Source organism: Asparagus officinalis, chromosome 7 (genome assembly GCF_001876935.1).
Source record: "Asparagus officinalis chromosome 7, Aspof.V1, whole genome shotgun sequence".
In the NCBI taxonomy this organism is placed as follows: Eukaryota; Viridiplantae; Streptophyta; class Magnoliopsida; order Asparagales; family Asparagaceae; genus Asparagus; species Asparagus officinalis.
The window spans coordinates 96,311,138-96,335,879 of record NC_033800.1 but is presented as its reverse complement, the minus strand read 5'-3'; the positions used below and the strand labels follow the sequence as shown (position 1 = coordinate 96,335,879).

General features: G+C 33.8%; 1 protein-coding gene across 15 annotated transcripts in view; it reads right to left on the bottom strand.

Moving 5' to 3' along the window:
- Positions 3,698–24,742, bottom strand: part of LOC109848208 (serine/arginine-rich splicing factor SR34A-like) — a 32,128-nt gene continuing 11,083 nt past the window's right edge. The window contains exons 2-16 of one of the 15 annotated variants that reach the window (XR_002248739.1): positions 18,637–18,672; positions 18,333–18,404; positions 18,077–18,184; positions 16,228–16,293; positions 16,079–16,153; positions 15,897–16,008; positions 15,729–15,775; positions 15,595–15,652; positions 14,909–14,958; positions 14,773–14,829; positions 14,307–14,386; positions 14,172–14,201; positions 9,645–9,681; positions 6,051–6,097; positions 4,071–5,962 (exon numbers count right to left, since the gene is read on the bottom strand). Coding sequence is in view for 8 of the 15 variants with exons in the window: in XM_020417590.1 (XP_020273179.1) it covers positions 14,177–14,222; positions 14,307–14,386; positions 14,773–14,829; positions 14,909–14,958; positions 15,595–15,652; positions 15,729–15,775; positions 15,897–16,008; positions 16,079–16,153; positions 16,228–16,293; positions 18,077–18,184; positions 18,333–18,383 (750 nt within the window). In the remaining 7 variants the exon portion in view is untranslated. The other 14 variants (XR_002248734.1, XR_002248737.1, XR_002248738.1 and 11 more) reach the window with 14 other exon arrangements.

Sequence of the window (24,742 nt, the reverse complement as noted above, 5' to 3'; positions counted from 1 at the left end):
GGCTGCTCAACATCGTGGATTAATCCTCCAAACGATATCCCTGAAGCTATGCGAGCAAGATTTGTCGCATAATTATTACTTGCTGGTTATGAACAAAGACATAAAGAAGAAACAGTGTACAGTGATGGATGATATGTGTTAGACCCTAGAGGGGGGTGATTAGGGTCTTATGCTAATCTAATCTGATTTTATGCCAATTAAAACTAATTAACAAGTTATTCTTGCAAGATAGATATACAATATGTTATAAGCAAGAATGAGCAATATAACCAAAGAGCAATATCCTAGCAATGAGATATATGGTGAATTATATGTAAGGATATATAAACTAACACAAGGGTAAACAAAATAAACAAGATAGTGGATGATATAAATAATGAGCAATGGATAATGGTGACAAGAAATATAAACATAAGAGAAGTGCGTCAAAGCAAACTCAAACACACGATATGATCACGGAGTTCGGACCTTCCGTCCTACGTCTCCGCTCCCCACTCCCAGGGAGAAATCCACTATCACAACCGGGTTTTCTACGCTCACCCGAATAACGTTTACATCTCACAATGTTGGTTTTTAACACTCACCGATCAACGTCCACACCTCACACTCGGTTTTCTAGTTCACTGAAAACTTCACAATTCACACTCTCACAATGTCGGTTTTCAACGCTTACCGATCAACGTCTACACCTCATACTCGATTTTCTAGCTCACCGGAAACTTTATAATCTCACAATAATATGGATGAGAACACAATAAAGCTCGCTCTTAATTGTTATAACTCCCCACAACCTAATTATACAATGTATGCAAATACAATAAGCTCAATGGTTGTGTGTGGAAGCAAATAGATTAAACAAATCTAAACTCAATATAAAACTAGCTTTAATAAAATGATAATAAAACAAATAGATATAAATCTAAAAAAGGAGTTTAGAAAACTTCTCAATAGATCAAGAGATCGAGGGAGAGTAGTTGGATGCTAAAACACCAATAGACGATCTCCTCAAGCTCTTGTGAAATTGATTTCACAAACTCAAACTCTTAAATGCTTAAAAGCTTCTTAAACAAACTTAAACAACACTTAAACCCTTGTTAAAACTTTGTTAAAATATTTCTTTGATTGTTGCTGGTAGAAGGGGTTTGAGGGGTTTATATAGGAAGAAAAACCAACAGCAAAAACCCCAAACAAAAGACCAAAAACCCCCAAGAATCAGAAATATGATTCTGTACCCAATATAACCGTTGGGCAATCGGCGGTCGACCGCGAGCAACAAAAAGGACAACTTCTTGCAGTTAGAATCAATTAGAACTAGCAAGAACTAATAAGAAAACCATTAAAGCTAACAGTGCATTGATTAGAACTGACATAATAGCTATTAGAACTAACAATATAACCATTAGGACTAAAAAGACATAAATTAAAACTAACAAACTTTGCAGCGCTTGCAGCATATGGAACTAAAGATAGAAGTAGCAATAAATCTAGTAGAACTAACAAAATAGCGATTAGAACTAACAAAGAAACCATTAGAACTAACGTATGAAGCATAACAAAGAACTGCTTAACGATAAATCAATTAGAACTAACAGAACCAAGATTACAACTAACATAAGATCAATTAGAACTGAAATCCAGTTAAACCTAGCATAGATCTAACAAGAAGACGATTAGAACTAAAGTTAATTGATTATACAGTTAACCTACATGTCTTGTCGGACTTGCTCGTTTTCTTGTTTATTCGAAGAATCATCTGCTTCTTTAAAAGCTTGCATATGAACCTCTTTCAGTCCATGATTGTGGCAATGCTCCACCATAGACGTCAGATCTCCCTCGTTCTCAATGGAAAATTTTAAGCTTCCAACTGTTTCATCTTCGTATGCTAAAATTAATGACTCATATGGAAAATTTTAAGCTTCCAACTGTTTCATCTTCGTATGCTAAAATTAATGACTCATATGGAAGATCTAACCTCTCTGCCACATCAAACTTGAGTTTCATCTTCGTATGCTAAAATTAATGACTCATATGGAAGATCTAACCTCTCTGCCACATCAAACTTGAAGAATTAATCTTCAAGAATACCGCTTTATACCGCGAAGAGACAATACAGATGATGTCCTTTTCAGCCATTTTGAAGGGAATGTAAGAGTAATGGAGAGAGTAATGGAGAGAATTTTAGTCTGAGGAGGAGTAATGAAGAACTAAATAGTTATTGCTCATGATAGAGTAAAAAAAGGGGAAAATTTTCATCCATTTTTCCATCATATCGCATTAATGAGAAGTGACTACTGTTGTTCGGGACTAGGCCTCGTCTGGGGAAGAAAGAGAAGACAATTTTGGTTTTTTTTTTAAATACATTTTGCTTTTAGTATAATGCTGACGTGGAGGGGGCTTAAAACATTACATCTTACTTTTTGGGGCTATTCCACATGAGACAAAATACAAAGAGGCTAGTCACACGAAGTTCCCACTTTTGGGGCATAGACACATTTTTCCAAAGAAAAAATTGCTATTTGAGGACAGGTGCTCGATGGTACGGTGGAGGAGATGGACGAAGTGAATGGTGGGCCCTCCATTGATATTGAGGTGGGTTTTCCGCATTAATACGATTTATATAAGTTGACTTGAGGGAACAAAAGGATGGTTCTGATTATGATATTAGTTTAAATGGTCTTAGGCCCTCCAAAAACAAACACTAAGTTTGAATTTTTAATTTAGTTCGAATATTAGTCCATGTAAAAACAAACAATAAACTGAATTAGAACAAGTCTCACAATAACAGTGACCAAAAGTCCAGCAGTTACATTACCCCTTCGTCCCAAGATGAAAAACAAATATTTCCAGACATGATTAATTACATTAAGGCACCTCAAGAGTCGCATAGAAAAATAGATATGATATAATTCAATGAGTGACCTTAAGAGTCCATATATCTATATGGACAATCCTGAGGTTATTGACTGTATCTACATGAATAATTCTGAAAAGAAAAGAAAAATAAAAAGTCTGCAGGGTCACTGTTACAGATAGTAATCTACTCGTTCGATACAACCAAATTATTGAATTAATCATGTAATTACATCTCAAGGTACCTGGACGTCATTGATCTTCAAGGTACTACTTCAATGTAATTAAGCCTTGTTAAGCCTTTTAAAAAAATTTCTTAAACGACAACTCTACAGGTCACTGAGTTTCTTCCCCATCTGAATGAAATTCAATCAAATCTCGAGTGTTTCAAACACACTCAAATTTTTTTTTTTTTTTTTTTGTATAAATTTGTTCTCTAAATCCATTATGACATCCACAACGTTTGCTGCTTTTATCCGGTAGCGGAGCGAAGACAGAGAGAAAATGGTATTAATGTTTGTAACATGAAACTGTCCCGATGTGAGACTTGATTTTCAAAAGGCATGACTTCTCGAAGTTCCAAATACTTCAATCTCGCAAATCATGCCTCCCCTCTCCATCTTCGTATCTCCTAACCTCTTAGATGGTCTTCATTTCCTCCCGTCTCCTTCAATTCTCGTTTTTCATTTAAAATGCAGGGGAGGGCACGAACGAAGTCCGTCATCAACCCTACTTGTAAACTGACCACAGAATAACTACAAGAGCTGTTAATCAGTTGCGCACAATAACGGGAAATCATCAAGTAGCACATAAATAGAAACGAAATATCCGTCCCGCACAAATGAAAGACCAAACCTAACAAATCAAATTTAGAAAGGTAGCAGCGCATGATACCACTGCTAGTTTCTACATACACCCTGCTCAGTGATCCAGCCATTTTCTTTTCCCCGGTCAACTTTGTCCAAAGTAGCATGCAAAGATTGTTCATATACACAATAAAAGGTTTTAAATGTCAATTAGCAAGAGCAATCAGCAGTAGCAGCATCCAAATACTAAATGTCCATACAGACAGAATTCCAAGCACAAACCAGCAGTATAAACCAATCATTCTATATGCACAGTAATCGCAAGCACATATGGTGATTGTTCATATATCATAAATTAGCTGACGGCCACAGGAGAGTAATTATACCCTGAAGACCCACCTGCATAAAAAAAGTAACATCATAATAACAAAATGGGTCAACATTATTAGAGCCTTGGGACACTCGTGAAGAACAATAACATAGAACTTTCATGTTGATCAAAATAGTGGTATAAAATAGATTGTATTGGGAAAAAATCAAGTAAATATTTTCTGGAAACTTATCTATGTTATTTTTCTAAATTTCAAATAATAAAAGAAGGATAACATCACAAGCCCATTTCTGAGTAGAAAATTTCTATTTGTTTTGACAACAATTCCCTTATTGTAATGGAAAGTAATGCTTGATATGTATGATGGGATAGAGGTTTTTCTGAATGGTTAATTGCACAAAACCCTCCCAAACCCCCTTAATAATATTGCATCTTGTAACTATACTAGAAGAGTTATACTGCTACAAACAAGTGGGGTCCATAGAAACTCTTTGCAATTTACAAGAAAAGGTCTCACTTTTTTGTATGTAGTAATACAAAAGTAGTATGACTTACTACTACCCATGTAGACCTGGATGAATTTTTGACTATATTACCCTCAGATAGCCTCCGTAATTCACTGAGGGAAAATATCCGCAAAACTTTTCATCCAATATAAAGGAGTCCAAAAAAAATTTTCACCCAGGTCAAAACGACAGGGATAATAAGTTCCATGGAGCAATATGATCAGGGGCCCATGTGCAATTAAACCTACTTAATTGAATTAGGCCATTATATTCCACAGTCAAAGAAACTTGAATACTCTTCTTTACTGTTAAACGATGTGTACAGAAAGTACTACAGTAACTTCTCCATTTTCATTTTCGTCTAAATAGTTATGCATTTATATTCTTCTTTTTGTTTCAAAGACAATCTATAATTCCAGTTTGGTTCCTGAAATGTACTATAGTTTGTTTCAAAGACAATCTATAATTCCAGTTTGGTTCCTGAAATGTACTGCCCATGAAGTTATGTACTACAGTTTGTTTCTTAATTTATTCATAAACATGACAGCAAGATTGATGAGCATAATAACACATTTCCTAAAAGCTGGAGGAGAAATTTCTTTGGTTTTCCTTTTCTACCCTAACCTATTACCTTATTTCACAGTTTCTAACTTAATTGCTATGCTTTGTGTTGAGGCATTTCCGGAAAATATTGGTCCAAATTTCAGCTTCCACTATTCATTTAATTTCAAGATTCGATTCTCATTTCTCACCAAATAGTCAGCCATCTAAGGACAAAAAGGAGACTGTGATGAGATTGAAAAAAGGGAGTGGGTGAGGAAAGTGAGGGAGATGAGGGAGGGTGTGCCCCATGGGATTGGAAACATGATAATGGGCGAGGGAGGGTGTGTTAAGCATTTCAGCCATTTTGAGGCTAATAAAAAAAGGGAAGGTGATGAGACGCAGGACAATCTATAGGGCTTTACTAAACAAGTAATCTAACAAACTCAATGCGATATGCATGTAAAATTAACACAAATGATCAGCGGAATTAAACTATAAATAAGAAAAATATAAATCAATAATAAATAAAACTACACGTTTAATAGTAACTATAACTATGAAAAGATAAGTTCGAATTAAACCTAAGAAGTGAAATAATTCTCGGACAATTTGCAAACTTTAAAGAGCAATGACTTCCTGAATTGAACACCAACGAATCAAACTAATCAAAAGATACTTGAATTTCGAATTGTTACCAAACAAAAACCTATAGTTTATTAACTTTGACATGTCTGTGTTGATTCTGATTTGAAGCTTTGCTGGTCCATAGTCGAAAACCGAGGCAGCAATGTTCGAGAAAGGGGCTGTTGAAAACCTGCAGCGAAATGTGTCGCTGAAAGTTGTAGTTGAGGTCACTGTCGAGGGCGCAGGAACATTGCAGGTTGAAGATTAGGGTGTCTGGATGAGGGCGTGGCTGATTGTATTCACTGCTCGAAGAAGATGAAGTCAAAGAAGTTTCAGGTTCTAGTTCTTGTGTGAAGTAGAGAAGCGGAGGTGAGAGTTTTCTGGTGTTACCTGAGGTTTCAGATGATTTGGCAGGGGGCTGGAATGAGGGAGAATAACTGACAAATGGATTTTGAGATTAAATGAATGGCTGAGATTAGTCACACGAAAAATAAAGAAAATAAACCTTAGAATAGGCCGGAATTACTCGCAGCACCTACTCTCTGGTATCACTCCAATACTTAGTCAAAATCTCAATTTTTATTCATCTCAATCTCTGAAAAACAATGAAAAGTTCAACCCATATATATAGAGTCACAAATCTTATCCTACTACACTTCAAAATCTAAAAGAACTCTTATCTTATAAGATTTAAAACTGAATTCAAAAACTAACCAAAAACTAAATCGAAACTAATCATAATTATTATCTTGATCCCCATTATGATGGGATTGGAGTGAGGGAGGTTATGATCAGCAAAGAGGTTGAGGGAGAGAGTGAGTGATTGATATTTGTTTAGGAGAGAAACTAGGACATAAAGAATTAAGCTCCGTATCTCGTAATAAAATCCATCTTGAAAGGTTAACAATCAAAGAGGAAGATTTGAAGCTGAAGAACAAAACTTCAAAGTATCATTCAAGAATACAGCCACTAACCTAAAATACATAATGCCATCTACACATTTCATGCTTTTTATTTTATTTAGTGCGAATTCATTGACCTTTCTTGTAGTTTTTATGACGATTATAGGGAAACTTCTTATTTTTAGAGCTCCAGTTGTACCCTTTTGCATCATTTCACTCCCCGTTCTTGCTTTGGAGTAGGATCTGGCATAGGAATTGAACAGTTAAAAATAGATCATCAATCTACCTTTGCAGAATAACAGAGTATATGTAATTCCTTAATTTTTCAAGTATGCAGGACACCGAAAAGGAAAGGGGAAGCGAAACCACAGAGGCCATGAAAGAAGATGATACTGATTAAATGGCAAAGGTAAAAGCTGCTCACAGTCACAGTGAAGAGACATGAAGCTTAAATGGAGGAGTGGGGTGATGCTGATATTAGAAGTATTGGTGTTTGTATGAAACTTAGAGCAAGGTTTGGAACATACCCATTGCAGTGGGTTTAGAACTGAGTTCTGATTTGTGGGGCAGGCTGAGATCACTGCAGGATCTACTGCATCGGACATGTTCATCAGCCACTGCAACTGGTCAAATTGGCACAATTTGAAGCTTAACTTTATATAGTTAGGCTTAAACCATGTATAACAACTTCCACTCTTAATATGCTTTTCTTTTTGTGTTTACTTTGTTACTCAGTGTTGTTAACTTAATCTAAATTATGAACCCATATATAATGTCCTCTTTTACGTTTATTTTGTTAAACCTTATGTGACATTGCAAGAAAATTCTTTTGCATGGGTTACTTCTATAATAGGTGGGTGGTTGCTCTTCTACAAACTGTATGCCTTCTCTCTTTATCATTGCACAGTTTTAGATTTCAGAGTTGAAATCTTTCTCTATCAGTGAACGACTTGCGCTTGGAAGTTGTATGTGAGATTTTGTCTGAATGGACAATGGAGCTAGAGGTATGCTGATTGGTGATAACCAATGCAGTTTATTTTTACAGCATTAACGAAGAGAACTATCATGATGGAACACCCATTAACCCCTATGCACCCAATCAAGTACCAGGAGTGGTGGATCTGACGTGGCAGTTGTTGCCAGATCTGAAAATTCTATAGGTGATTACCCTTATGAGCTTTCATTATTAATGTCTTCAGTTTTCCTGTAAGGTACTCATAAAATATTGGTACCTATTTGCTAGCATTGTTCTAATTTTTTGTTGATATGGTTTACACAAAATGCACCTGAGTAGTAAAACATTCCTCCTCTGTCATGTAGTACTAATAATATGATGACTAATGTGTCCCATTCTCTCAAGGTTCTCCATGCTCAACCGAGTGTCATCATGTTGAGTCTTATTCTGGAATTGAAATCAACCTGACTTTTAGCAGTTGTGAATACTGCAAAGAAGTCATCAAAATAGAGCTTGAATTCTCTACTTTTCCCTCCGTCTAGTATCCTTTAGATCAAAAGGGAACCTTCCTTTCTAACTTTTCACTAGAATATGAAGCCATAAGTCAGATATAATGGTTGCTCCTTTCAGTGGAGGGTAGCAGCATCAAGTAGCCCTTCAATTGGTGAAAATAAAGCATCTGAATTTTGAACCTCAGATATTAAGGAATATTCAGTATCTTCATTGGAGTAGAGCTATATTTAACTGTGAAATTAATTGAACCATTTGATTTGTTTCATCATTTGTATTTGCATGGAAGCCCCGCTATAATTCATCTCAAACACCAGCTTCTCAGAGGCAGGACAGTAGCATCGCCCTATATCCCTTGGAAATATACTTCAAACAATCTGACAGGAGGCACACCCCGCTGGTCCTTTGGAAAGTGCATTAAGTCATTCATCTCCTAAATTTTCCTTCTCTTCCTCATCTTATAATGAAGGCTTCCTCTTAACTTTAAACAACTCTTCCAAATATTTTGTTGTAGTGTTGGGTGTTCCCACTTCTCCAAATGATCCATGTCAGAAATTCTTTATTTAATAACGATCCATGGCAGTTTTCATTAAAAAAATTCTGATTCCCTTCACAATCTATCCCATTTATTCTGGATCATGGAATCTTTATCTCTACAGGATGAAGAGATATGAGTCCGCAACCTAATCCTCTTTTACTTTTAACATAGTGAAGAACTCTTAGGGCCTATTTGGTTCAATAGAGGGTAGGAATAGGATTAGGAATCCTATTTTATTTATGGATTCCAACCTAATCCATAAAAAGTTTATAGACAAGTTTTAGTTTTATAGAATCCCATTTTTTTTGTATTCTATGTTTGTTTCACCCAAAAGATTAGGAATAGGATTAGGAATCAGAATAAAAAAGAGGAGAGGTGTCAGAAATTCCACCCAATTCCTAGCAAATGGACTGGATTTGGATTTCCTGAAATATACACTGTTTGAGCCACTTTATAGATTAGCAATTCTATAAATTTTTTTTGAACCAAACTCAGGATTAGGATTCATTTGGAATCTATTAATTACGAAAACGCCATTGTCAGGACCAAATACCATTCCTATTCCATAAAATTGGTGAAACAAACAGGCCCTTACTGATTCATTGTTGTAATGAAACTTCAGCAGAGGATCAGACATAAATGCAGGCACAGGAATATGTACAACTTTATGACATTATGCAGTCAATGCTTTAGCATTCGCGCTAATATCTAGTCTAATGTTTCTTAAACATAATATGTTTAGAATTATCGAATCCAAACCTCACAATGAAATAATGTTCTTCTACACGTTTTCCCCAAAAGAAAGGGGAAAAACAGCAAGCAGAAACTTGTAAATCAATTCAGCAAGTACCGGTGAATATGCTTCATCACACAGTTTTTATTATGTACCTTAACAAACCTAAGATAGTTTATACTACTCATATATCAAATCATTTCTTGAATCATCCACACTGCTTGTCTTTTTAGAAATAACAAAAAAAATGATAATCTCCACAGCTAGGGTCCTCTTAGTACATGTAGCATTTCATTGTGAACAAGACTCTTATTAAAGACAGCGTACTAATAAGGAAAAGAATTACCTGTTGTAGTCAGCCGGACATTCACCTAGATGTTGATCTGTATACAAAATCGAAACAAAAAACCTATTTATTTCCAAATATCCATGTACTTAACGGATCAATTTCAATAATTCATAATGTATTGTTAAGGTACAAATAAGAGGTCACTTGGAAAACAGCATAATTGTGCATGTCTGCATGTGTACGTGTGCGCGAGATATATGCATATATACGTATACTTAAATCTATCATACATAAAATGTACATATATACATACATAGATAACATACTGTACACGTACATGCATAACTATATAATATATATATATTATATATTATATATATAATATATGTATATATATATATATAGAGAGAGAGAGAAGAGAGATGAGATGAGAGAAATATCGTATGCTTGCGTACCCAAGCACAAATTTGTGCTTCGTAGTGATGTGTCACATCCCCATCCACTCATCTACCCATCGGTGAATTTGTTCCCACATTTGAATGAGGATCGAGGGGATTTGACACCTCACTACCAACCCACAACTTTTTTTGCTTTGGTACCAAGCGATACCCATATTTCTTCATATATATATATAATATATATATATTATATATATATATATATATATTATATATTATATGATATATATATATATAATATGAGATTAATGGGTATTCTGACAAAGGGGATTCCCTCTTGACAATGATTATGGTCACATCCCCACCATGTGAAATTCTCTCTCCTACTTTGATTCTCTCTCCTTCACATGATGGGGATTGTGCCACATCAATTGTCAAGGAGGAAAATCCCCTCATTGTCAATGATACTCATTAATCTTCTCTCTCTCTCTCTATAATATATTATATATATATAGGAAAATCCTCTCTTGTCAATGATACCATTAATCTCTCTCTCTCTATCTCTATATATATATATATATATATATATATATATATATATATATATATATATATTTATATATATTATAGAGAGAGAGAGAGAGAAGAGAGAGAGCAAGACTCCTTATCAACTTAAGTTGATATCCACCAAAGTTTGTAGCCACACATTTATTAATATTAAACACATTTTCATTAATACATGGATCCCTAGGAATATGATAGTGGTTAAAATTTTGGTGGACACACTATTCCATATCCACTTAAGTGACACAAGTTTTTACCATATATTATATATATATATATATATATTATATATATAATATATATATATATATATATATTATATATATATATATATGAGAAAAACTTAGTGTCAACTTAAGTGGACGTCCACTAAGTTTCTTAGTCATTAATGATCACTTGATTGAGCTACATTGTGGATGATCCGCTCCGTTGAACTTGATCTACATATTCTAAAACCCCAACACATCAAATTTGGGGTGAACTCATCGTGGTTTGACCATTCATCCACTCGTATTAATTTTAACGGTTTCGAATGAATATAACTTTTTACATGGCTCAACGGAGGGTCAAACCACAACGGATTCACCCCAAATTTGTTGTGTTGGGGTTTTAGGGTTTTAGAATATGTAGATCAAGTTCAATGAAGCGGATCATCCACAATGTCGCTCAATCAAGTGATCATCAATGACTAAGAAATTTAGTGGACGTCCAATTAAGTTGACATAAGTTTTCCTCTCTCTCTCTCTCTCTATATATATATATATAGTGTTGCCAATTCATACCCAGTATTCTCTATATATATTACATGCGCGCGCACGTGTATATGTATATACATATATAAACATATATTTACATGTATATACATGTATAGGAGTGTGGATATGTGTATATGGATCTATATATACACACGCATGCATGAAAATAAATGTATATGTATGCACGTGAGTACATATATATACCAGTGTGTATATAGAGGCCCATGGTATTATGTAACGAATATCGATAAAGCTAATTAATATGTAACATATACTTGAAATTAAGTTGTAATAAATTTTATTCTAAAGTTGCTAACTATTACAAGCTAAACAAGTATCTACTCAAATTACTTGATCTAGTGAGTTGGCTAGATTTGAATTTATCTCACTACTTGAACATGTTTCCTGGAAATAGGGGTTAACTTTCTTCATCTTTGTTCATTGTCTCCTGAGGGATTTATCAAACTAATGACAAGAGTTAACTTACATGAGATTATTTGGTTGAACACAAGTCTTACTACGATTTAACTTACAAGGTTAAGCCTTGACACAACGGTAAAGGTTGCTGCATTGTGACTTGGAAATCATGGGTTCGAATCTAGGAAATAGTCTCTCCGCAAAGCGAGAGTAAGGCTACATACATATGACCCTCCCCAAAGCTCACAATGGTGGGAGCCTCGTGCACTGGGCCACCCTCTACTAGTCTTACTAGGATTTAAAGAGTTTGAGAAGATTTGAATATCTACAAACTGTAATTTATTAGGAAAAGATTTAGCATTTATTTTGACATTAATTTTGGAATGAGGGGATTACAAGAATTTGAGTATCTAAAATTATGCTTATATTTCCATGAGACCTTAAGTCTCTTGATCAAATTAGAATCCTAGATTTATTTAATGATAATTAGCTCAGTATTAATTAAAAATTATTAATTAAATCAACTAAACCTTTACATTTTTCTTAAAATAATGAACTATTATATATTTGCATTTCAATTTTACATGTTATAATAGGCGAAAATTTTTTACTTTTGAGTTCTAAACTTCTAAAAGGATTCAAGTGCAGTTCACAAACAAATAAAGGGTCATAATTAATTACCCTATACTGATCGAATACGGATCTCCTTAATAAATGTAATAGTTACTTATAATTGGAATGATAATTCTAATTGAATTCTAGTTCATAGATTAAAACTGAAGTTTAGTAAAGAAATTTTGGCACATTATCAAGAAAAATAAGAGCTTTCTATAGCAACCTTCAGATAATTTTAGAAATAATTTGTGGAGTTGGTAATAAATATATACATTTAATTTAAAGATTTGTAGAGTTTTTTTAATGGAAATCCCATAACTACATTGAGATTTCTGATTTTCCTTTTCAATGAGAACTCACAGGCAATAGGAGAGCACATTTCCAAGATTTTTCAAGGTTCACTTAAAAGAAAGCATGGTGACTCGACTTTCAGGTTTCACCAATGGATGTGCTGAAATTCATGTCCCCGTGTCTTTTTAAAGTCCTAGCGTCGAACTTTAGAACAGTTGATAACGATGCTTTTTTATACCGTTCGTTTCTCTCGTTATTCCCTTTCTTTATTTCCCATAGGTTATGTCCCAGTGTCTTTTTAATGTTTAGTATTTGAATTTAGGACACTTGACACTAGTGATTTATGTCAATTAATACTACAACTTTCTCTCATTATTCCTCTTCTTTATTTCCCGTAGGAAGTTAAACAAATATGCTCGTCTAAGTCTTCACTAGCATTACTTAATACTAAGTTCATTTTGGTGGCAAGCAAGAGCCTCTTTAAGAAAAAGTAGGTTTCCTCCCACATGTTTTTCTAACTTTCTCAGATACTTGCTTCTAATAAGATAGAGAAAAGAGTTTCTAGCTTTTGTTATGGTTTCCGGTACTAAAAAGCAGCATCTGTCATAAGTTAACGGTATTTGATTCTCATATTCATTTTCCTTGTTGGGAATTTTCAGCTCTATGGACGTAATTATGTCTATCTACTGGGAGTTGCTTTTATGAGACCAGTTTCTAAACAAGCTTCATAAGAACTTCACCATGAGCCATCCCACAGATGTCCCATTTGCATGATTCATCTATATCTACAGATCAAAACTAGAGTAAGAACATAAAGAATGAGAGATCAAATCATTTCAAAGTTGTTTGTTTGTGCATCAAGTGCTTGCTCAAAAAGACAAAACATTGTTATAAGGTCAAGGTCTACTTCCTAAAAAGGAAGCTCTTGAAACAAAATACATTCTCTAGGCTTGGAAATTTTTTAATGTTTTGATTATAAGCCTCACAAATTTCAATATCTCACTTTCTGCTAATTAAGGTATATAAGTCAAAACATGCGGATCATCCATAAATGGCCTACCATATAGATGTTACAAAATTTATTACGTGAATCGTAAAACTTTATTATATGAAACTTTCAATCTCTCACTTTCTGCTAATTTAGGCGTGTAAGTCAAAACATGTGCTATTATGTACTTGTCACAAACCTTATTACGTGTTGTAAAAGCACTTCCTTGAGTATGTAAATGCAATCATTTTCACACGATTCGGCATAATCAGATTAATTGAAGCCTAATCAAAATAAACATTACCCTCTGAATTTTAGAACACAGAACAAATATGCAATAACTTGACATATAAAGAAACACACAAACATATATAGAGAGAGACAGAGATAGAGAGAGAATTGCTACTGATTAATACGCACATCAACAAACAAACTCCTGAAGATGGATCCAAACATAAAGACCTAATTTCCACCAATAAATACACATACATACAGTTATGTATATTTATAATACATGTATAGGCGCACACACAAACAAGTTATGTGCAGAAAGTACCTCGATCAGGCAGGAGAGACAGACCTAGACCTTGACAAAGTAGACCTATCACTTGATTTGTTGGAAAGCATAATATTCAGAAATGAATCATTCTGTATAAAGAAGGATAGGAATGCAAGACCAAGAAAAAATCACCTTAGGTTCCGTCTGGGACTTCTACTTCTGCTGTAACTCCTGCTCCGGCTACGAGGTGGACTTCCCTCATACATCTTAACCTATAGCCAAAGCAATTTATTAAGATAAGAAAGGCTGAGAAATTGTAACAAAGAATGTTGGTCAATTTACTCGAAATGCATCCAAAGCACATCCATAAAGAAAGAATGCATCTTGCACAAAACTAAAATAAATTTCATATAGGATGCTGATAGCTATTATTCCAAATTATAAGACTCATAAAGGCATTCGTTCATATGTACCAGATTTTATTAAGGATTAAAATGAATCTATTATAAAGAGAATGAATTAACATTCTTTTATTTATAAATTTTGACTGGAGTATTTACGATATCATGAAAAAACTACATTCATGCAGTCCAACCTAAAAGACCGGTGACACATACCAAACATGAAACCTATGAGCCCAACGTGCTACGGAGAATACCCGAATATAAGACCTTGCAAAGGGGTTTTTGAATTCAGTGTCATCAAGTTTCCGAATCTATTAAAAAAAGAGAAGATTAGCTACCAGAAATGAAAACCAAAATAATATATAAGAGAAATAGTAAATGGGCACTTACGGCGTATCTCATGTCCTCGTAGTTGGTGTAGTCAACCAAACCCATGCTTCCTGAAGTTACATATATAGTATAATAAGAATTATGTCCAGGAAAAACAAAATGCCTCTGATCAGACCAGTGCATTGAAAACCCCATTGAAGTAGACTGATTATTCCATAAAGAACAAGATGCGTGTTGGTCAGTTTATTTAGATGCATATTTGTAAGTTCTTCAAATGCACCTTTTCTTTGCAAAGGACCTCAACCAATGGAAATTTCTGCACCATTGTTGGTTTTTGGTTTATGTGTCTTATACTTGAATCAGTAGTTCAATTGTTAATTCTAAAACTGGAATCTCATGTTACCTTAGCGAAATACCAAGTAGATTAAGCATATGGATCAAGCAGCTGCTAACCTATCAGGCCTTGCTGTAAAATCTAATTGCATGTTCAATCTCTCCTAAATTTTAAGTACAAAATTTATTAAAGGAGTAGAACCACAATCATTGCTGAGCCGCAGGTTTAGCATTGATATTTTCTATAATGATTCATGAATTTGTTCCAATGCGAGGTCTATGATATACAGCTAAAATAAGTTGCAGTTGGAATCTGCCACCTATGGATGTTCACCTTATTCAATCTTCTAACTGGGCCTACAAAGCAAGTTAACAAAAAAAATATTATGAAGTTGGAAATGTAAAGATCCTACCATCCCCATCACGGAAAACTTGAGCAAAGCAAACATCCCCAGCCTTTCTCATATGATCCTGTAAGATATCAGGTTTAGGAAAAAATGCTAGCTTACAGAATAAGGATTTTCTCAGATAATAGATGATTGTACACCTTTAGATCTTGCCATGAAGCTGTAGGTGGTAGTCCATGAACAACAACTGCAAAAACAATGTGGGTTAAGGTTTTAAGGTACACTGTAAGAAAAGGAAGTAGCAAAACAGCTAAGATATCTATGCATATATACAAGCACAATCATTTAGATATATTTCTGGAAAGAACCTCGATATTCCGAACGGCGGGAAATTCCATATTTTCTGCCTCCGCCACTTCCATAACTGCTACCCCGTCCAAATGAAGATGAATGTCCCCTGCCTCCATGAGCCAGCTCAACCTACAGAACCATTTGCCTCCAAATTAGATGAGGGTTTGAGCAAACATAGGAAAGAATTTTTTTAGTATACCCTCAAACGGTATCCATCAAAGTTATAGCCATCACGACCCCTGACAGCATCATCAGCATCTCGAGCACTTTCAAACTGCACAACCACCAAATGAGTAAGTAACATAGATCAGAATCATTTAGTTTCAAGAAATTATTATGAATCCCTACCTCCACAAAACAATAACCAGGGGGGCGAGGTGGATTCTTCAATTCAATGTCTACTATGCGACCATACTGCAAACAGAAAAATTAAGCTTCAAATGGCTGTTATATATAACCTATAGAAAAGACAACAGCGTTCCATTTTCAACTACAAGGATTAGAATGATTAAAATAGAAAAATATAAGTGACTAGGAACTAATTATGCAAGATCAGACACAGGCTACCTTCAGGATATCTTTTTCCAGCATACGATAATCACATCAGATTTTCTTATAAAAAATAGTTTGTGAATGTCAAGTAGGCAATCTTCTGTGTATGTAAACTTGGTTAGACATGCAAAAATACCTTATTGTTGATATTAGCAGGTTCATTGTACTGAATGCATGCAAGCATACATGCCTGCATACATACGTACATGCCTACATGCATCCATAAATACATACATGAATACATGCATCCATGCATACATACATGCATATATATCTCTCTTATGTTAGTGCTTCAAGTATTGTGAAAGAATAGCAAAAAGGTCATTTTACTGCACATACCACAGCATTTTTAATAAGTAAACCAATGAGTCATCATTTTTTCTTAGGCAAGTTTATTTGTGTAATACGTTCATGCAGACTGTGTGCATCTGCAGCATAAGAAAACCTTTGCTATAATGTAAGTATAAGATTTACTGTGGAAAACCTCGCATTAGTAGTATCTTTGACATTTAGCTTGAAATCATGGGATGGGACAATCTTACTCCTAGGACTAATTGGGAAAGAATCAACGTTCGGAAGGCCAAGCTCAAAATTAAAAAACTTGCTGTAACATAGGAAGCCACCAGTAAATAAATAAAAAAATTTGCTTAAGCGGCTGCTCAACACGTTAAACAACAAGTAAAGTAAAAAACACACTAGAGTGGAAACCCAATTTCTCTCTTTGCGAAAAAATCCCTTAGAAGTCCTCCACCGCCTAAAAAGTACTGCTTCCTGTCTTCTCTAAGCGGAAAAAACCCTTGCTTCCCATGCCTCCGATTATCCTCAACTCTTGCCACCAGTGATCCCTCAAATTTTCTTTGTCAATCAAAAATCTAAAAAGCTCAAAAAAGCATAGAAAATATCGTAGTTTTTTGGATTTTTTTCTTTTTTGTTAATATAAATTGTTTGTTATTAGTTATCAAATCAGCCTTTTTCCCCTTCCCTCATTTAAAGTTGTATAACAAAATTTAAAAAAAAAAGAGCCTAGGTGCTTGGTGGTTGCATGCCGGAAGAGGCAGCGCCAGAAGAGGGCCAATGGACACAGTGGTAAACATAGCGATTTTTTTGGGAGACTTCGAGGCATTATGCAACATTGGTAAGCATAGTGTTATTTACAGATGACGGATAAGAGGAGGTAAAGAAGAGGGGGTTAGGTTGTAGAGAAGAGGGTCAGTGGACCGAAGCTGAAACGAAGTTTTGGAGAGAATAAGATCAATGAACTAAACTGAAACTGAGTTTTTATCCTTCTGTTCAAGAGTTTCTACCTTCCACTACTTACCTGTCTGAGTATGACAAGCAAATTGAAGAATAATGAGGGGAAGTACGAGAAATTGAGAGGTTGATAAATGCAGACATCTAAATAGTCAGCAGCATTTGTATGTAAACCAAGTTAGCCCAACTATTAGCCCAACTCACAATAACTACTGACGACTTTATGAAAACTGAAAGCAAGCTAAAATGTAGCAATCAAAAGCCCAAAAAAGAATATATATTAACCAATATCTAAATTAGAATTGAATAGCTACATCGGTCTTAAAAACGTGATACCGATAATTGTCAATAGGAAACTGAAAAATTAAGCTTTGAGAAAGTAATCAGTACAAACCTTGTAAAACAGATCTTCCACTTCCGATTCACGTATATCTAGAGGAAGGTTTCCTACATATATCATACAGTTTACACGACCGCTCATGACTAGCTGAAAGAGTATATCCTGTATAGAAAATGGGGCATGATAGAAACGGAAACTCATATAATAAAACCAAAGATATGACCTGCTGATGAACAATTTCGGAAGAATATAGGCCTGGCATAGCAATAATGTTGGTAAAAGGAAAAAATTTCAAAACAATGAAGCGAACCACGAGGGTAACCCTTGATGTGAATGGTGCTCCACAAGCTCCATTGCTCATATCCTCGAAAAAGCTCCATAGCTATAGATAAATTGAAAATCAATGTTGAATAAATTTATCCAAGTAGCAGGATAGAATTCCACATTGAATGTCAGAATCTCCTTTTATCAAAAAACCCAGAACTCCATAATCTCTCTCTATTCCCAATATATTCCTATTGATGCAAAGCTCGTACTTCCAGCATCTGTTATCTATTATTACGGATGCATGTAACAGAAAGCAATGACGTCGACGTTAGAAGTTAGTATTTTACCTTGATTGAGCTCTTCACGACTTCAAAGAAAAAGGCCTGCAATTAAAATAGTACACAGTAATTGATAATATGTCAATGTAATCCTTACTTAGTAGTTCATTCAAGTTCAGTGTGAGGGAAATTAAACTCAAAATTCTTCCCTTGATAAGTCTTTACACTTCATTCATGACAAAGCATGTGTACTTTTAAACTGAAATTTGTGATTGAGATGCCACCACAACCTCAATCACTTGAATGTGCAAACATGATAGTGAAAAAAAAAGTATTACGTATTTCAGGAATATATTATCTTTTTGTCAACACAAAAAGAGAAGATTAAGGGAAGGAAAAAAATAAAAAAATGTATAGAAATAAAATATCCCATTCTTAGATATTTAAAAAATTAAAGACGACATGCTGAGAAGTGATGATGGCCTCAAATACCTGGGAACCATACAGTTTTGGAAAATTTAAACTCCAGGTATTTATCTCAAAAATCAGTGAAACTTTTGGAATTGGCCTATGTAAATAACCTTTACCACAAATAAAATGTAGCCTATCTGTAGAGGTCATCAGAAGCTTACTCCTCTTGCATGTAAATTTAAATTCACTGAAAAAGGAAGAGAACAGTACTTCTAAAACATGTTGATGAACACCATCAAATAGATGTTAAATATCCTGATAAATTAAACATATAGGAAAGATCATATAGGAAAGATTATAAATGATTAGCGCTCAATGTGATTGTTTTCGTAAGTACAACAATACCAGAATTAAACAAACAGAAAAGAAAACAAAAAAAAAGAACCATAGTGTATATAATCCTATTTGTCTATCATATATGGAAATGGCCACAAGTTACAAGTTGCAGGGAATGCACATTCAGTAGGATCTGATCCAATCACACTAAAACACTAGAGGGGGGTGAATAGTGTTCTTTTTAAAAATTAATGCAAAGAAGATTATAATTTGCAAAGAGATAGCACAATCACAAAAAATAACAATCACAAACACAATATTTTATACGGGTTCCACCTCCCAGGTGTACATCCAGTCCCCAAGCAAATCCCGCTTGAGAGTTCCACTATGATTTTGAAAAACTTACAAATACATCCAGTCCCCAAGCAAATCCCGCTTGAGAGTTCCACTATGATTTTGAAAAACTTACAAAATCAAAACATCAAACCTGACCAATTTGCTTGAGAGTTCCACTATGATTTTGAAAAACTTACAAAATCAAAACATCAAACCTGACCAATTTGCAAGTCTCTGCAAATTGCACCCAATCTCTTCACCAAGAGATTACACCTCTCACAATCGAGAGACCTTTTCTTGAAGAAGAACCTACTTGACTTGAGGATTGTGGAATATCATGTAGAATTTGATCTTGAGGATGGTGAGGCTCATCTTAGGGATTTTGATCATGAAGTTCAAAATTAGTTAACTTCATCCTAGTTAGGGCATTAGAGTGAAAAAAACTCAATGGAACGAACTACAGAATTTTCTGATTCAAGATCGACATGAAATTTATCAAAGACCTTTGTTAGAAATGCACCATAAGGAAGAAATCCTTTTGGTATTGTCAAGAGATTGTCATAATAAACTTCAGCCCAATTAACTTGGATATTCCCCATTATAGCATATAAAGCTTTTGCTAAATCTAGGAAAATAAAATGAAAACTCTCAGTTTTTGGAAACATATTATAGGCTAAGATTTGAGCAATGAAACGAGGAATTGGATGAAGTTTATTTAAATTATTTAAAGGTTTACCATAACCCGGAAGAAAAATATGATTAGATAGCAAATTTGCATCATTCATTTTGATTGATCTAAGTGAAATACCTATGAAAGAAATGTTAAAGATTTTTTTTCAATTGAGTTAGAAGTCGATTCAATTTCTATTTCTTTCACAAGAGTTTTTAATTTTTCAGTTCCACTTATAGTTCCTACACGTTCTATATTTGTAAAGAACAATTGAACTAGAAACAAATATGTGGGTTTTCTATTTTCCGTTGAAAATAATTCAAGCAATCCCACATTTTTAAAGCATGAACTGAAGTTCCAAGGGATGAAATCATCAAATTTCACAAAACGTCCTGGAAGAACTTCAAATGTACATATATTGTTAAATTCTTCAAGTAAATCAGGATTTTTTAAATAGACAATGATTTCATCATTAACACTTGTATGAACTTGCTTAGCCTTCTTTGCTCTAGACATGATAATTCAAAAAACAAGAACTTGGAAAGATCAAGATGAAGGACTTACCAAACTATTGAGAACCCTAGAGACACATAGTAGTCGACCAATAATTGTTGTAGTCGACTACAAGAACTGAAATACTGAAGAAAACAAAGACCTTGATGGAAATTTTTTGAGAAAATGAAAGTTTGATGATGCCCTAACCTGGATTCGATGGGTTCTGAAGTAGGGAAGAAGAAGGATCGGTTTATGGAGTATGAGAGTGGGTAGTTTAGGATTTAGGATAGTTTTTGTAACTTAAGAATGTATGATCAAGATTAGATCAACAAAAACAAATGTATGGTTAAGATTTGATCTAAATAGAATTTGATATAGGGCTAGGATTGATCAGGTTTAAAAGAGTGGTTAAGATGAAGTTCACTTAAATGTAATGGGTATTGGGTTTTGGATTTGATAAGTAAAAAATCCAATATGCTCAAAAACTGTAAAAGTGAAAAATCTGTGCATGTAGTCGACTACTAAAAAAATAGTCGACTACACTGTAATCGACAGAATTCTGGATTTCAGATCTAACCGGACTAGTCGACTATAGCTAAAATTAGTCGACTATACTGTAATCAAGAGAATTCTAAATTTCAGATTTAACTCAGACTGGTCGACTACAGGTCAAATTAGTCGACTACACTGTAATCAATAAAATGTTTTATATGCAAAGCTTGTGCATGTAGTCGACTATTAACTTGATTAGTCGACTATTAAGACTGAATATGCATATATATTGATTTTAAAACTTAGTTTAAATCTTTCAAAGAACATATACCTAATTCTCTTCTTAATTTAACATATATTTTTTCTTTTAAAGGTTTTGTTAATATATCAGCAATTTGTTTATCAGTTGAAATAAAATCTAAAGAAATAACTCCTTTTAGTACATTATCACGTAAAAAATAATGTCTTATGTCAATATGTTTTGTACGTGAATGTTGTATAGGATTTTTAGATAAATTAATGGTACTAGTATTGTCACACATTATGGATGATTGGGACAACCTATACCATAATCAGATAATATTTGTTTCATCCATAAAACTTGAGCACATGCAAGACTAGCAGCAATATATTATGCTTCAATAGTTGATAATGATACTGAATTTTGCTTTTTACTAAACTAAGATATAAGTGAAAGTCTAAGAAAATGGCATGTACCACTTGTACTTTTTCTATTAGATTTATATTCGGCAAAATCAACATCACTATATGATAATAAATCAAATGTGCTATTCTTAGGATAAAATAAACCATAATCTATAGTGTTATTGAGATATCTAAAAATTCTTTTTACAGCTTTAAGGTGTGATTCTTTAGGATTAGACTGAAATCTAGCACATAAACATACACTAAACATAATATCAGGTCTACTTGTAGTAATGTAAAGAAGTGATCCAATCATACCTCGATATAGCTTTTCATCAACATTCTTATCATTTTTATCTTTGTCAAGTGATGTAGTTGTACTTATTGGTGTTGATTTGCTTGTTGTATTTTTCATTCCAAAACGTTTGAGTAATTCTTTAGCATACTTGCCTTGGTTGATGAAAATTCTTTCCTTTAATTGTTTGATTTGAATATTGTTGAAGTTGTTGAAGTAATTTGATTTTTGCTTATTTTTCAACAATGGACAATCTTTCTTCATATGTCCTGGTTTGTTACACTTGAAACAAAGTAACTTATTTGAATTTAAATTCTTTGATTTAAACTTATCTCGTTTTATGAATTTTCTAAATCTGCGTGCAAACATGCTCATTTCTTCATCATCATCCGAATCTTTTTTATCCGAAGTAGTATTGAATACAAGCACTTTCTTGTTCTTTGTTTCATCCTTATTTTTTTTATCTTTAATTTGGACTTCATAAGCCATGAGATTTCCAATGAGATTTTATACCGTAAGAATTGACGAGTCATTTGCTTCTTCTATTGCGGTAACTTTCTTTTCCCATTGTGGAATAAGAGAACGAAGTATCTTCCGCACCATCTCCACTTGAGTGTATACTTTTCCAAGACCGATCAGAGAATTTGTGATATCGGTAAACCTTATAAATATTAAAATATCTCTCTAATAGTCTCGTTTTCCTTCATTCTAAATAATTCGAACCTGTGTACAAGAACAAAAATTTTAGATTCTTTTAACCTTACTTGTGCCTTCATGAGTTACCTCAAATGTGTGCCAAATGTCATATGCAGATGTGACCGTTGACATCCTGTTGAACTCATTCTTGTCAAGAGCACAAAACAAGGCATTCATTGCTTTAGAATCCAAATTTGCATTGTTGAACTCATTCTTGTCAAGAGCACAAAACAAGGCATTCATTGCTTTAGAATCCAAATTTGCATTGTTCCTTTGAGATGTAGTCTGCTTTAGAATCCAAATTTGCATTGTTCCTTTGAGATGTAGTCCATTCCGTGAAAGGAGTAGTTGGCTTTATTTTGTTTCCACAACGTTCCAAAGTTCGTAGCCAATTGTTTGGAGATAAATTTTCATCTGACACTTCCAATAGTTATAATTCAATCCATCAAACATTGGTGGACGATTTATAGAGTGTCCTTCCTTGAATTTTGAAGTTGAATTCGAAGTTGATGACATTTCTTCAACCTTGCTCTGATACTAAATGTAGGATTTGATCCAATCACACTAAAACACTAGACGATGGGTGAATAGTATTCTTTTTAAAAATTAATACAAAGAATATTATAATTTGCAAAGAGATAGCACAATCACAGAAAATAACAATCACAAACACAATATTTTATATTGGTTCCACCTCCCAGGTGTAAATCTAGTCCCCAAATAAATCCCGCTTGAGAGTTTCACTATGATTTTGAAAAACTTACATCATCAAAACATCAAACCTGACCAATTTACAAATCCCTGCAAATTGTACCCAATCTCTTCACCAAGAGATTACACCTCTCACAATCGAGAGAAACCTTTTCTTGAATCAATGTACAAAACTTCTATAAGCCTTGATATATATGTGAAGTGTAGCAGTGGCTTAGGAAAGTTTTGTATCTTTGAAAAATTACCTAACTTGATTGTATATTGAATGAGGATCAAAGGCAAAAACAGAGAATGCTTTTTCTCAACAGTTAGTGAAACTCTGGAAATTTTTCTTGTGAAAATGCACAAAACTTTAATCTTATGTATAGGAATTCGTGACCCAAAATTTTGAACATATAACATATTTATAGCCTTGAAAAGACAGGTTTTCAAAACCTAAAAACGTACACAAAACGGCTATAAACTGTTATTAATTTGAATATGAAATGTCAAAAAACTGTCTTAGTAGTCGACTAATTGTTATTGTAGTTGACTACTCTGAGTTCAACAGACTTCAGAAAACTCAGAATTTTCCTTAGTAGTCGACTATTATTGTCATTAGTCGACTATTCTGTAAATCAAAAAAAATCTGGAATTCAAAATTCGAAGCTGAGTAATCGATTATAATCCTTAGTAGTCGACTATTTTGTATTTTTACAGAAACTTATATTTTGATCTTAGACTTCAGTAGTTGACTACTAATCTAATTAGTTGACTACTAAGGGATGAAAATGTCATGTATGAAATATTTTAGACTCAATGATTAACTAAATACTCTAATGGTTAACATAGAGGATTTCTATTGTTAACCAACACATTAAGCCTATGTTAATGTATTATAATCTCTATGTGTGTGTATGTGTGAGTGATCAAGGCTTGTACAATATTTCTAAGTAAAGAAAATGTAAAAATTACATTGATACATAAGCTCTTTATCTTCTTTACTTCTTGATGCTTTGAACTCATCTTGTACTTGTTCATGTTGATAACTACATTGAAATGTTAGTACATACACATAGTGATTCACATTATGAATAAATTGTTATCAT